The sequence below is a fragment of the Amphiura filiformis genome, chromosome 10, assembly GCF_039555335.1.
Source record: "Amphiura filiformis chromosome 10, Afil_fr2py, whole genome shotgun sequence".
NCBI lineage: Eukaryota > Metazoa > Echinodermata > Ophiuroidea > Amphilepidida > Amphiuridae > Amphiura > Amphiura filiformis.
Window position 1 is genome coordinate 22,565,924 of NC_092637.1, and position 15,379 is coordinate 22,581,302.

Genomic DNA, 15,379 nt, shown 5'->3' on the forward strand with positions numbered 1-15,379 from the left:
GACACTTTAGTTGGTTACACTAGTTCCATTGTTCTTATCGTACCTGATCTGCATGTTAACATGTTATTTTAAATATATAGACCTTATAATGAACCATAATAAAACCACACCCAATCGGGTAATCATATGGTCCTCATAATAAGGCTCTTTTATATGCACATTTATAACGCTGCACTGTAGGCCTATGTATAGAACTTTATAAAAACATGCCTAAAACGGGCTCATAATCATAGTTTCAACCAACAAAACCAAAGTATGTTGTATTTTCAAACTTGTTCATTATATCGGTTTGTTTTCTTAGTCTTATCAAGACCAGATACATCCATATAAGTAGTGAAGATTAAAATATAACACGCTTTTGTGTTTGATCCGCACATCTACCAATTTGAATATCAAAAAGCTAGACGGTCATTTGGTATATATAATGCGACAAAACAGCCTAAAATGGGCATCTATCCTAAGATCAAACACAGCAAAATGTAGCTGATGAGATTAACCAAAATAGATCAAATTAATTTGATCACAGTTAATCTAAACGCGCCCTACAATAACTTCCAACGAGTTTCTTAAAATATTTAAAGAACCTCTCGTGTCTATTCGATATTCCTATATATTTTAGGAATAATTTTGGCTGAGTGGAATTTTAATATAAAACCACATAATCCGGCCTCCATGTGTATGTTTTGCAAAAAGCAAAAATTATAGCTAAGAGTGCACCAAAATATTGACATACTTTTTGGTATTTCAATCAGGTACAGTGAAAAGCTATCTTGTCATGTTTCTCTGCAAAGTTCTAATTGATAACTAAACAGCAGATTGCGTAACTCTATCACTCTTTAAACACAGAATACACACAAATGTTTTAAAGGGTAATGCTTGTAATGAGAAGAATACTTTAGGTAGGCCTATAGTGTTCATTTATAAACGCATTATACGAATGTAACATGTTAATATTGTTTTATACACACGAACGTATTAAAATATGTTAAAACATCGCTTAACACGTTCGGGTGTTAACAATATTAACACTTTAACGTGTTAATCTTCACGTTTCCGGCACTTCATGTGTGTATAATTGAACACTCACTATTCACCTTCACTGCATAAGTTATTAACATGTTCAAATGTTTTTTACAGACACGAATATTATAGGTTTTCCCGGTCAATTTCGCAACTGGTGTGTTCGGTTTAAAGGGTCGTTCTTTTTCGCGCCCGATTGAATGATCGCAACGAATCCTACTTTCTTTTTCGCATTATGAGCAATCGATTTCATTTTAGCTCAATCAAATTAATCTATGATCAGAACAATTCATTATTGTGAATTCAATTTCGTTCTAACGCTTCTATATTCACCATTACACGTCTAATTTGAAGAAATCGGCAACCAATTTCACCACAGATGAAGATTGACTGTGAATGGTGAAACGGTGTTAATCCGATTTTCAGTTTCATGCATTGTCAATCTATTATGGTATTATAAAATTAGAAATTGAGATATCGGCCTTAAAAAATATTATTGACAATGTTGAGAGTAGGAATTACCTAGAAAAATGTCTCAAATACAAGATGCCAGTTATAATCCGGTCTGAAACTATCAGACAATATTTTTAACATTAATAACATCACAAATTCGCAACAAACCAAAATTATGAAAAAATCACCCTCGGGCAGATTTTAGGCTATTTCTCCATTTACGATCCTGCCCAAAAGTGTCTGCTTTTGACATGACACGTCACATATATACCAAAGAAAGAAAGAACAACAGAACAGAATTACATGCAATAAAAACAATCCAGAATAATCCCCCATGAAAAATAAAGTTACTTTATACAAAATGTTTTGGACTTATATCAATTTCAAGAATAATCTTTAACATGTTTATATTTGTAACAATTTATTGGATTAAAAAGGTAACAGGAAATGAAAGCCTACAATATAACGAGCTCATAAGCATAAGTAAAATATGAAATATGTTTAAAAATATTTTAAAACAAAACAGACCAAAAGCGAAATCCCTTGAATGAAGCATACGATTTAATAACATGCATATACATTGCATAGCCTATAGGCCTCTATGAGACGAAATTAAATGAAACGATAATAAATTTCAATGACAAATGGCGAATTTGTTTTTGCGAAAGGATCGCTACGTATTTTCAGGCGAATTTGACCTACAATTTGATGAAAATCAATGACACAAACACGAAATATAATGCTACAATGTTGAAATCTAGTTAAATTGAACTGGAGTTTCTTGCTCCGAAGATTTTTCGGGACGAAATTGAAATGACTTTGGTACGAAAATCAATGACTTAAGTGCGAAATACTCTGGGAAAACCCATAATAAAATCAAACATGTCACCGTCTTCCACTCGGACTATACTCAGTGAGGTTGATGAAAAACGAAAGTCCTTGTGTTGATACAGGGCATTGACTGTCCATGTCTGACGTCGGAACCCCGTCGGAACTCGGACGAATCGGACTAGATTGGTAGTTTAAAAAAGTAAAATATAATATGCTACTGTATAAACTCTCAGAGTCATAGGCCTAAAAGCATATGTGCACCTGCCAGCTGCCACCTTTCATGATGTTGAAATTGCCGGGATGTGCTTTTCAATTTCAGCTATCAATTTCGTGTAGCGATCGAGGCTATTATTTATTTAATAATAGAGGGGTAATGTAGATTTTGCTGTCTTCAAACTAATCACAATTATATCCAAACTACTGTGTAGTGGCTGGTACTGTTAGCAAGTCTCACGGGAGTTAAAGGTCACATTGTTTAGCTAGTAACAATAATTTCGTCGGCAAAATTTAGTGCAGTAAAAAACAATAAGAAGCATAAAGCCAGATCTCGCGAGGTTTACCGACACAAATTGCCGTCGTTTGCCATCGTTTACCGGCACTTACCATCGAAGTTTTTTGTAAGGGTCCTAATTTGACCTTTAAAACATTTACCAGACTTCTACAGCCTATTGGGGTTCAAAGAGTTCACATATTTGTTGCTATGGCCTTGTTTTGCAAATTCTGGTCTAAAAAAAAAGGTCAGTAGACTTTCTCAACACCAACAATTATAATGGAGCATCTGTCAAAGTAGTTTTGCCTGCCCCAGGAGAAAACTACCTGTCTAAAATGACTGGCAGATAGACTCTGGCCCCCTGGCTCTGGCCTACATTTGAATTTAATTATATGGATCCATTATAACCCATAGAGCTGACACCAAAGATTTTGCTCAGTATAATTATAATCACATGCACATTTTATAGGCAGGCTTTCACCCTTGAAATCCTTGTTTATTATTATTTTTATCAATTGTATGTGACTACATGTCCCTGGGGTAGGTGTTTAGATACCATTGATAACTTTGTACAAAGGTCAAGGTGCATGCATGTGCCTTAACTGATCTTGTCATTTGTTTGTAGCGAACAATTAACATTTGGAAACAGATATCCAAAAATAATGAATTGAGTATTGACCATACAGGTTATTTATAAATTATTTATCAATGGTACAATGTAAAGAAGATATCTTACACTTCCCATAATGCATTTCTCCCATTTCAATTTTCTGTACTGATTTCCCTGGGACTGATTGCTATCTGGTGCAACATGGGTTCGACAGTGACGAATGTATACCCTATACCGCAATGAAAAGAGCAACAAACAGAGTAAATTTAGATTTTTGTAGAAGAGATTTTGATTTTGATTTTGTAGAATAAGGTATTTTTGACCATTTTGGACACACCCCTCTGGATTAATGCCTTGGTCATATTCATTTATGAAATAAGGTGATGTATTATGTTGCAAAGGATTCTGGGAAGGGTAAGATATCTTCTCTTGGTCCAAGTGTTATCATACATAACATGCTTGCTCATTGTTTTGATGCTTTCATGAATAACAATAAAGGTCAATACATGTACATGTAGGTCATCACCAGGGCCGTATGCAAGATTTCATTTGGGAGGGTGCTGATTTTGAAAAAGTGGACGTTTTTCAAAGAGGGGTTGTGAAAAGTAAACAAAATTTGGATCTTTTTTGTTCAAAAAGCGTAAAAACCTGATTTTTTTGCACGCTACGCTCGCAAATTCTGAAATGTTGGGACTTTGTATACTTTTCCAAATTGGGGGGGGGGTGCATCACCCCCTGCATATATGGGCCTGGTCATCACAAACATTTTAATATTAAAATGGTATGACCCTATCATTGTAACTATGTTTACTCACTTCTTTTTTGTTTATTTTATATTGATTATTATCTTGGCATATCTAATCTAGTAGCCCTGTTTGTGTCCTGCTCCCACGAAATGAGCGTAAAGTCGCAAATTGGGAGTTTCGAGACCTTCCAATTGTTGAGTTGCTGTTTATTGTTTGAAGACACCTGTGTAGTTTGTGTGTAGTCAGTGGTACACATTATGTCCTTTGAGAATAGGGACATATGTGTATATCCATATCAAAACGATGCACTTGTCGGCTGCTACATGTGTCTCATTTCACATAATACCTATAAGAATAAATACCAGACTCATATCAAGTGTAGGTCACTTCAAATAATCTCCAAATCAAATTGTATAAGGAATGTTCCATGACTTGGAATGATTTGAAATGACCTTCACTTCGGAGATGAGTCTGGTATTTATTCCTCGCTAATATTTGAAATGAGACACATGTAGCAGCCGACAAGTGCATCGTTTTGATATGGATGTACACATATGCTATACTCCATTCAATTCTGTAGGACATATACATGTATCACTGCCAATACAGTGTATTCAAATTCAAGCGAAGAACATCAACTCATGCAAAACTTGCAAATTTACTCTCATTTCGTAAGAGTAGATCACATTTTAAGATTTTAAAAGTAATAATTCTGTGATACTGTTTTTTTATCACCTTTAAATGTAATTTTGAATTTTTGACCACAGACTGCTCATCAGCCACCAGTGTCCTTCCGAACTGCAGCAAGAATTTGTTCAACAATGGCAGGGAGTGCAGCTGTATCAGAGAACCCCCCTATCAAGACATTCCAACTAGAGGACACCCTCCCTTCACTTCCAGTGCCACCACTTGATAAGACCTTACAGCGATATTTAGCATCAGGTATGATATTTTTTCAAAGCATCAGTGTATAATGTATGCACCGTCAATAACTGAAAATAAATCGAAAAGTTGTTTATTATTTTAAAGGGATCAAAGTCCTCAAAGTAAAATTTATAAATATAATGTACTTAAAGTGTATGTAGCTGGGAGGAAAAGCCAACGATCATTTGAAAATTTTGACCTTTCGTATTGAAGATACACATTTTTTTCCCAAAAAGACTTGGAAAAAGAAAGGGAAAAAATGTATCTGTAATATGAAAAGTCAAAAATTATCATCGGCTTTTCCTGCCAGCTACATACATAAGTAAATATCATCAGATTTATAAATTTTAATTCGAGGACTGTTAAATGTCAAAAATATTCCGCATTTTTAATAATTTGCCATCGCAAATTTCAAAAAAAATCGAAATTATGTGATATCAAATCAGGTACCACAAAAATACTGTGCAAAAAAGGTAGGTGACCAACCCCTTAAATAACAAAATTATAAAAGATATTGGTCGCCTATTTTGTTTTACATACCCGGTCCAATTTACAATGTCAGGCATTATTTTGTATTCATTCTCAATTAATAGTTCATAACATGTATGTAAGAAAATGTATGATTTAAAAGTTGCACTTTGGGTTTTTATGCCTCCACCGGAGGTATTATGTTTCCTGGTTGTCCGTCTGTCTGTCTCTCTGTCTCTCTGTCTCTCTGTCCGTCCGAGCTTGCGAGTGCAATTTCTCAGAACTGGTAAGACATACAGTGATGCAAGTTGGTGGAGGGATGGTCATTGGGGGTCTTCAAATTATAGAAGGTTTTCGTCGCAAAATATGGTAATTAAGTACCTAATTTGCATAATTTATGCATAATATGCGTAATAAGCAAAATACCTTGTGAACAGATTATCTGGAGATCCGTATGGGGTACAGTGACGTCACTTGGTGGGAAGTAGCGTGGCCAGATGTTCTCGACCTGATTAGATTTTCAGCGCAAAATATGCTAATTAAGTACCTAATTTGCATAATTTATGCGTATTTGATGCGTATCAAGCAAAAAACCTTGTGAACAGATTATCTGGAGATCCGTATGGGTTACAGTGACGTAACTTGGTGGGGAGTAGCGGGGCCAGATGTTCTTGACCTGATTAGATTTTCAGCACAAAATATGGTAATTAAGTACCTAATTTGCATAATTTATGCGTAACAAGCAAAATACCATTTTCTCGGAGACTAGCCTAGGGTCGCACGTTCCTCAAACTTGGTGGGTGGGTGCATCTTGACCCTAGACAGAACAAATTTGTATTGGTCAGTGGGTCAAGGTCACCAGAGGTCATCCAGGGGTCATCTGAGGTCAAATTAGCAAAAACTGCCGTATGAGCATGAAACTGGGCGAGTACAGTCAACATTTAGAGCCAATTTTTTTGAAGGTCATTTTGGGGTCAGCCAAGGTCACCCAGGGGTCATCTGAGGTCAAATTACTAAAAATTGTCATATGGGCATAAAACGTGGTGGGTACAGTCAACATTTAGAGCCAAAATTTTGGAAGGTCATTTTGGGGTCATCTGGGGTCATCTGAGGTCAAGTTACTAAAAACTGTTGTATGGGCTTGAAACTTGGTGGGTACAGTCAACATTTAGAGTCAAATTTTTGGAAGGTCATTCCAGGGTCAACCAAGGTCACCCAGGGGTCATCTAAGGTCAAGTTACTAAACTGTTATGGGCATGAAACTTGGTGGGTACAGTAAACCTACACTGTCATCTAGAGATAGCCAGTTCCTAGTGAAATTGCACCGGTTAAAATGATACGCCTCAAGGTGGAGGCATTGCGGCCGACGCTTTGCGTCGAGAACCGCGCAAGTCGAGAACCGCTCTAGTTTAACTCTCACAAAGCATGCAGAATGTATTATTTACAAAGTTCTAAAACAAATCCAATAAATAGGTGATGTTGACATACATTGTACCTCAATGACATTTTGTGCTGTGTAACACAGCACTTTCTTAAATTTGAGAAAGTGCTGTGTCATTGGTATGTCAACATCACCTTTTTTTTAAATTTTTTTTTTGTAGAACTTTGTAAATAATTTCAATGGACAATCCTGATGAATCTATTTGCGGACATGCAGAATGTAATCTGAAGTATTTTGTGAATTTTTGTACAAATGTATAAAATTTTGCAGCCTTATTACTTTTTTTGAATTTTAACAGCTTTTCCATTTAATTTAAAAAGTCTTACAGGGTACTTAGAACTTGTGAACCACTACCACTAAACCAACAAATAGTCAAAATCTCAGCATCACCCTAAATGAGGGCTGATTGTTCCATGAATATGCGAGAATTCACAGCATAAAAAGCACAGGGAATGTGACTGTTTGTGGTTAGTCTGTGTTGTGAATCCGGCCGTTATATTTAAAAAGAGGAAACAACACATCTGGATGTATTCATACACGTTACAAGAAGCTCAATGATCTAACTTGCCAAGGTCCAGACTAGTATAGAACATTGTGATCAGCCTACATGTAGATGTAAAGGACAAGGTCACCTATCCAACTCCTAATATAAACATTAAGTAATTGCTGGTGACAGATACTGCCACCTCCCTGGCCAGTTGGCCTGGCCAATGATATTTCCTCTATGGAGAAAAAAAAAAGAAACCCTGTTCTACGGGCAGACGGACCTTTCAAGTAGGGTCGGTCGGTCGGCCTGGTTTTTTTTTTTTGAAATGACCCAAAAATAATCAAAATCTGTAAATAATTTGCAATTTGAGAAAGTACAAAAAAAAAATGTTCTTGAAATTTCCGAAATTTGGGTCGGCATTCTTTTGTACATGTACAGGAAAAATTTTTTCCCAATTTGTTCAAAATCTGGGTCGGTCGGGCCCGTAGAACAGGGTCACCTTAAAAGTACATTACTGTTGGAGCAGTTAAGTCATCAGAATAAAATGTACATTTGATTATTCCCCATTGCAGCGGAACCAGTACTAACACCAGATGAGTACCAGAAAACAGCCCAAATTGTGTCTGATTTTGAAAAAGGAGTAGGGAAACAACTACACGAGAAACTTGTACAGAAAGCCAACACATCAAGGAATTGGGTGAGATTACTTAATATTTTCATTGAGATATTGTGATAAAGTAGGTAATGGTGCCTCCAACGGACAAGGTTCAAAACACAAAAAGGATCAAAGGATGATACAAGAGGATACCTAGAATATATAAAAACAGAAAGATTCGAGCCAGGTATACCAACTTGGTGTGGGGAACAAAGACAAAGACAAGATAAAAACTAATGCAGTATGTAAACCAGAATGGTGTACACTGTTACTGCACTAGAAAAATTCAAAACCACAGGGATGGTAGACAAAGTTAACAAAAATACAACCATTGTGATAGTTATTCCTTCTGTGTGTATAAATCTTAGTTGAATCATGCAAGTGTGATGACTCGTACAATCAACACATTAATTCTATACACATTTGAAATATTGTTGACTTGGTGCTTTCAGGAAAGAAAGTTTCCCATTACTAAGACATAATTATCTCTTGAGATGGTTTGTATGTTTGAAGGTGCAAAACTTAATCATAAGGCACATTGTATTACTGTCGCGTTCTGTCCGGGGGGGGCACTCCAACTTTGGAGGTGACGCGTATGTAGGGCTGTTAAGACCCCCTTTTTCAGCATCGCTGTTACCCAAAGACCCCATATTTTTTTACAAACACATGTTCTGTCACCCGAAGACCCCCTATTTTTCCATTTGATCTGTCACCCAAAGACCCTTACAAGTTCAATTTTAACAGCAACTTTCATTTATCACTGATTTTGTCGCTTATTTTGAAAAAACAAAGAAATTTGAAGCCTTTTAGAACTACAAATTTGAATTTCGAGGTTTCGGTGGCGCTGTTTCGGCTGTCACCCAAAGATTCCCTTTCAAAACAAGGTCAATGTTCTCACCCAATGACCCCATATTTTTTACATTTTGCTCTCGCCGAATGCCAAAAATCATGCTCTAACCCAATGACCCCATATTTTTTACATTTTGCTCTTACCGAATGCCCCTTAGTGCGAAAGTGCCAGCCCTACACCTATATCCATTTCAAAGCGAAGTGCCCCCCGGCATTCTGTTTATTTCAATAATCAGCTCGTAAACAAATCATTTATGAGTTTGATTGACAGGTGACATCAGGTGCAAACTAGTATTTTTAATTCTGTCTCGGATTATAGCATATTTTGACTTGTATGTCTGTCTGTTCAGTGCTTGGGGTGTAGCTAGGTGCCGTTTGGAGAGTCCCCTTCAATCTGCTGATTGTGTAGTTGATGTGTTGGCCGACACACATGTATGGGGGCTGCCATTGGAGCACTGTGATCGTGTTGGTCGTTGGTTTGTGATTTGCAGCAGCTTCTTTTCAGGCTCTGTAGCGTGCAATTTGGCTGGTTCCCCAGTTAGGGCCTTGTATGGGTCCCATACCACTTGGGCTGTTAGAGGTTATAAGGTGGCATGTACAAATGTTTGAGCACTATTTCTGTCCATATCTCATGGACTTACATTTTGTTGGTTATTTAATTTTTTTGAACAGATGGAGAAATGGTGGGAAGAAAAGGCGTATATGGAAACCAGAGCCCCAGCGGCTGTTTTATGCAATATTGTAGGCGGAATCAATAGTATCATTGACATCTGGCCCCCTGAGGAGGGCACTCAGCTAGAGAGAGCAGCAATCTTCACATGGTATACTTTGAGCCACTTCCAGACCTTACGAAGGTTGGTTTTATCATATGGGTGGGGGTGCTATCAATAGTATTTGGGTCATCTGGCCCCCCCCCTGTGGAAGGCATTCAGCTAGAGAAGGCTGCAATCTTCATATAGTACACCGAGTAACTTGGGGGGGATAAATAGTATGCTTTGCATCTGGCCCTCAGAGACTTAAAAGAACAGGGATGTAAATCTTCCGGATATTCCGGTAATTTGGCCAAAAATATCCAGAAATATAAAGAAATATTTCCAGAATTGGATGATGATATTTTGCCATAAAAAGAGCCAAAAAAGGAAGAAAAAAATTAGGAGGGGGTGATACCCTGCAGTATACAGGGGCGTAGCAAGGGCATCAGGGGCCCATGGACAAGGAGCAGTACGGGCCCTTTTAACCAGGGCGGGATTTAGCTTACCTTATGGGGGCCCTGGGCCAGGCCAAAATTTGGAGGGAAACTCACGTGCCGAGGAAGGCATGTGCACTCATATCAGTGGCCAAGTTTTCGTTTAACTAAGGGAGACTAACATATTTTGTTTGATTCAATTTCAGACTATTTTGGCCCCAGATCAACATGAATCTTGTCACTTGAATTTGCGTGAAGCGCGGAAAATTTGACAATTTTGCCCTATTTTGACCAAAAAACATGTTGTTATTGGGGTTAAAAGAAAAATGCAGAGGGCAATTTTGGGGCCCCCAAATTTTGGGGGCCCTGGACCCGGGCCCATCTGGCTCAATGGTATAAAAATCCGGCCCTGCTCTCCATTATCAGCCCTTATTTAATATGCTTTTCTGCTCGGGCCCCTGAACCCTCAGGGCCCATGGACTTCGTCCACCCTGTCCCCCCGCTTGCTACAGCCTGGCAGTATATTCTCTGGACAACCCCCCCCCCCACATGTTCATTACCGCACACAAGTCCTCAGCCTCCAGTCCACCTGATTGCCTTCCCACCCCTCAGGAAGGCAATCAGCTAAAGAGGGCAGCCATCTTCACATAAGGTACACATTGAGTCACTTCCGCAGCTCAGAAGTTCAGTTTGATCACCATTTCATTTCATTCAACTGCGGAGTGGGAATGAGGTTGTTGATTAGATCAGCCTTATTTAATGTTCTATATATAATGTTGATTTTGTACAGGGAAGAAGTACCAGTTGACCGTAGTCGTGATGGCAAAACTGTATGGTCAATGCAACAGTTAAAGGGCCTGTTTAATACCGGACGCAAACCTGGAATTGAGCGGGATACTTTGTATAGACACTTCAAGACAGGTAGGGTGTTATTGCATGAGATTCATCAGGATCGTTCAAAGTCAAGTTAAATTGTTGAGATTCTGGTAGGGTGTTGTTTACTATTTCGGGCCTGGGGATGTTTAAGTTGGTGTGAGGTGTGTGAGTAGGAGGGTGTGTGCATTTTTATATTTATCCAAACAAGGATGCACACAGGGAAAAATGCAGGAAAACGTGAACACACACAATTACTATATGGTCATTTTCATGGTAAAGGGTGTAATTTTGGATTTTGAACATTTTGATCCGTAGTGGTCTAATAAAGCTACAGAATTCCATGATTTTTGGCCACATAAGTCATCTAGTTAGCAGCTGGGGTAGCATAATCATCTTTGGGAGGTACTGTGTTCAGTTTTAGCAGGCTAAAATGACCATGAAATGGCCCTTATGATGTACTAAAAAACAGTAACATTTTTGTAAAGCCTTGTGTTTTCTTCAGTTAGTTTGTACATAATTATTCTTATGCTGAAAGTGTTGTCATATGTTCAGTAAAAACTGCCATATCGCAATATCAGGCTATTGAACAGTGAAGTGGGTGTATGCAGTTCGCTCAAGCATATCGATATACCAGTCCCTTGCCTTCGTTGATAAAGGGCTATTGCAGTTGAAATACATGCACCCCTTATATAAAATGTGGCCTTAATCTTCCATACAGGGAGCGTGAATTTCAAATGGGACTACCTAAATGGGTGACTCGGACTAACTCCATTTGGAATTGTGGTAGATTTACAGTTATGTCTTCCATAGGGGGTGTATGGATTTCAACTGCAATAGCCCAATGGATGCAATGTAGCAAAATGTAACAAAAATGATGTTGTGTTATCATGTTCTTTCTCTTGCAGAAAGTGAAGGTCATTGTCCAGACCATATAGTTGTCATCAGTAATGGACATATGTTTATTATGAGGCCGTTCTCAGACTCAGGGGAGCTAATGAGCTCACATGATTTATTCAGGTAAGACTGCCCCCTCTGCATACCATCTTGTCTGTATTTTACTTGATTCCCCACATCAAGTTGGTATACCTTGCCCCTTTTCTTTCTAGCTGTACGTATATTCAAGGCATCCTCTTGTATCATTTATTGATCCTTGATGTGTTTGTGTCCTCATCTGTTGGATTCGCCATTACCCACTTTTTGTAAACAGGAACACACTGGTTTCGATAAATAACAACATTATTTTGTAATGTTGTTGTGGGTCGTGCCATACATATGTATGTTTTTGCATGAAATTAGGGTAAAGGGTCAAAAACTCTTAGTATATTTCATACTGCTCTAATAATGAACATCACACCTACAAACCTGAAACTTTTCTCTTTTTAGCTGATTTCCTCTTTTTTTATTCCTGAAATTTACGCATTATTTGTTATTTTCAGCCCAATTTAAGCTTTTTTAGCAAGATTTTGCACTATTTTCCTCTTTTTAAAAGTATTTTCCTCTTTTTTACAAATGGTCAGTTTCAGGTCTGCACCTAAACTATGTTAAACAAGGATAGTCTGATTTCATCACAAATGCTATTTCCAGTTTAGTTGAAATTTTCTAAAAATACCCCAAGTCTGTCTCTCCTATTGGGAAAATAGTGGGGGATGGTGTGGCAACGAGGTTGGTAGCCCTAACCTAGACCTAATTGCTTTTAGGGGCGGAGCTGATTGGGAGAAGAAAAGAAGATAAAGATGGAAGATGTTGTGGTCCTTTCTGCCCAGTTTTAAACCATCAAACAAACCCTTGGGTTTGGAGCACCCTGACAGTGATAGTTTGCCACGGACGGCCAACCTTTTTATGCCTATATAATAAGTGGTCTGATTGGGCTGCCAGGGGCTTTGTGCTATAGTATATTTTTGGTGCTGTTGCGTTTTATATAACTCAGGCCGGTAAGGGTTAATAAACGTGTATGTTAAGGGGTTACTACACCCCTGTCCAATTTTGTGCCTATTTTTGAAATTATATCAAAAATTATAGCGCATTGGTGACAAGTAAGATATGTATATTATAGGGACAAGGACTACAACTACTGCACTGGAAATTTTATCTCAGCACAGACAACAGTTGTGGAGTTACAGTCAAAAATGAGGGCAACCAATATTTGATCAATAAATCAATAACTACTTGCTTTGAGTTGCTGAATTTTCAGTGCAGTAGTTGTAGTCTTTGGCCCTATAATATACATATCTTAGCTGTCACCATTGCGCTATAATTTTTGAGAAAAATGCAAAAATAGGCACAAAATTGGCCAGGGGTGTAGTATCCCCTTAATGGAACCATGCATTTTTAATGCTATTGGTGTTAGAGTTTGTCGGATAAAATAAAAATGATTGTCTTCTCTCTTGTACAGGCAATTTACATACATCAAAGAGCAAAGTTCTCATACCAGAGGGCAAGGAATGGGTGCATTATCTGCTGATGATAGAACAACTTATGCTAAGGTAAGTGGTCAATAAATCAACCAGTTCCCCCCCCCCCCCAGTGGCCCCCAATAAAATCCCCAAATTACGAAAATGCCCCCGAGATAAATTCCTGCTGCCGCCACTGCAATGAATCCTCCAGTCAAGTTGTTAGTCAGCCATAATCCATCCATTAAAATTATCTAATCAGTGAATCAATTAAACAACGATCAATCACGAAACAATCAAGAATATGTGACACGATCAAGGGAAATGAGTCGGATGTCGCCAATATTGATTTTGAGATATTGGCAAAGAGAGTGTTAAAATTCTTTTGTTTTATATTGTTTTCAGCGATTGATAAATTGACGTAACTTCACAAAGAAAAGTCGTATCAACATGAGGTTTTCAGTTTCTGAAAGCTCTAAATGTTCTCTTTAGAAACAAGTGTAAAACTCATTTTTGACCAGGGCTAACATGTGACTCATTCCCCTTCATCATGTCACATATTATCTTGCTTAGATTGAAGGTAATAATCAAAGCAGTACTGTAAAGTATCACCAAGGGTAAATGTCACATACAATAAGAGAGCCCCTCTGAAAATCCCAACAAGAATTAATGTTCATTCAATTGCTCGTATTTATTGGTGGGATTTGGAGGGCACTTTTAGTTTGTGCCTAAAATTCCAGTTATGCCAAGGGAACCCATATGCGCCATTAGGTGAATCTTTACGGTATGGCAGGCAGTAAGTGAAACAGAGGGCACACCAGCAACACTTCCTGGTTGAAATTTATCGCAGCCAACCCGCAATTCGAACACAATTATTTTTTCTGAGGTGCATATTTGGCTTTTATTTGTTCCCATGCAGTACCATGCAAAAACAACAATAGCACAAAATGTATAAGGGGACATATCTGACAGTGAAAAGTAATATTTTGTAGAAAAGAAATACAAATATTTTCTGAAAATATTTAAAAAGTGATTTATTCTGATGTTCTTAATATTACAACTGCATAACTGTTTATCTTACCTGTAGGCATATGATTACCTATGTGAATTAGACCCAGCCAATGCACAGCACTTGAAGACCTTGGAGACTGCTATTAATGTTGTACAGTTACAAGAAGGAGCACCCAAGAACATGTCAGAGGTATGGGTTGACATTGACTCCCCACACACACACACCTCCCCCCACCCCCACCCCTGTACGGTATGTAAATTGGGTCACTTGCCTAAAACCACCAAAAGGGGACTAGCCTAAAACCCACCAATTGGAGACATTTGGGTGTCAGTTGGGGACATTTTTGGGACACTTGTCTAAAACGTACAAACATGTACATGTTCTACACCCCCTGATAACCGAGGACATCTTAATTAATACCATTTTTGGCACTTCGAGCCATTGGGGATGCAGAGGGAGAAGTCATCCCTGATCGTCAGATGTCCCCGTTTTGTGGGTTTTAAACCAGAATATGTCCTCATTCTTCGGTGTTTACAAGCCCACATCGTCAGGTGTATCACATAGTGACATATCATGAGCAATACTAGAAAATATATTTTAGAGAAAAAATGTGTTGTACTGTTATATGCAGATATGTGTATAAATCCTATGAAAGGGCATGATTTGGCACTATGAATTTGTTTTTAGAGAGTGACAGATTTAGTACGATAATATGTATCACATTCTGACAGGAATATACCACTAGGCCAACAAAAAAGTGTAACTTTGCCTGCCTCAAAATAAATGGGAAACAATAATTGTAGTTCATCCTGTCCATATCCCGAATGAAGAAACATTCCATTATATTACCCATCAACAACCCCATTGCTTTATACCATTCACTTCTGGTTTTCCTTTTACCAATGCTGCATGAAAACACGTGATGTAACTGATGCTGTGCT

The 15,379-nt window shown here is 38.0% G+C and overlaps 1 protein-coding gene across 3 annotated transcripts in view; it reads left to right on the top strand.

The window, feature by feature from the left end:
* LOC140162650 (peroxisomal carnitine O-octanoyltransferase-like) overlaps positions 1–15,379 on the top strand; it is a 61,579-nt gene that overhangs the window by 18,579 nt on the left and 27,621 nt on the right. For all 3 annotated transcript variants that reach the window (XM_072185928.1, XM_072185929.1, XM_072185930.1), the window contains exons 2-8: positions 4,918–5,092; positions 8,043–8,167; positions 9,647–9,828; positions 10,951–11,081; positions 11,942–12,053; positions 13,429–13,519; positions 14,514–14,627. In XM_072185928.1, coding sequence (XP_072042029.1) covers positions 4,918–5,092; positions 8,043–8,167; positions 9,647–9,828; positions 10,951–11,081; positions 11,942–12,053; positions 13,429–13,519; positions 14,514–14,627 — 930 coding nt within the window. The remainder of the gene's footprint in view (positions 1–4,917; positions 5,093–8,042; positions 8,168–9,646; positions 9,829–10,950; positions 11,082–11,941; positions 12,054–13,428; positions 13,520–14,513; positions 14,628–15,379) is intronic.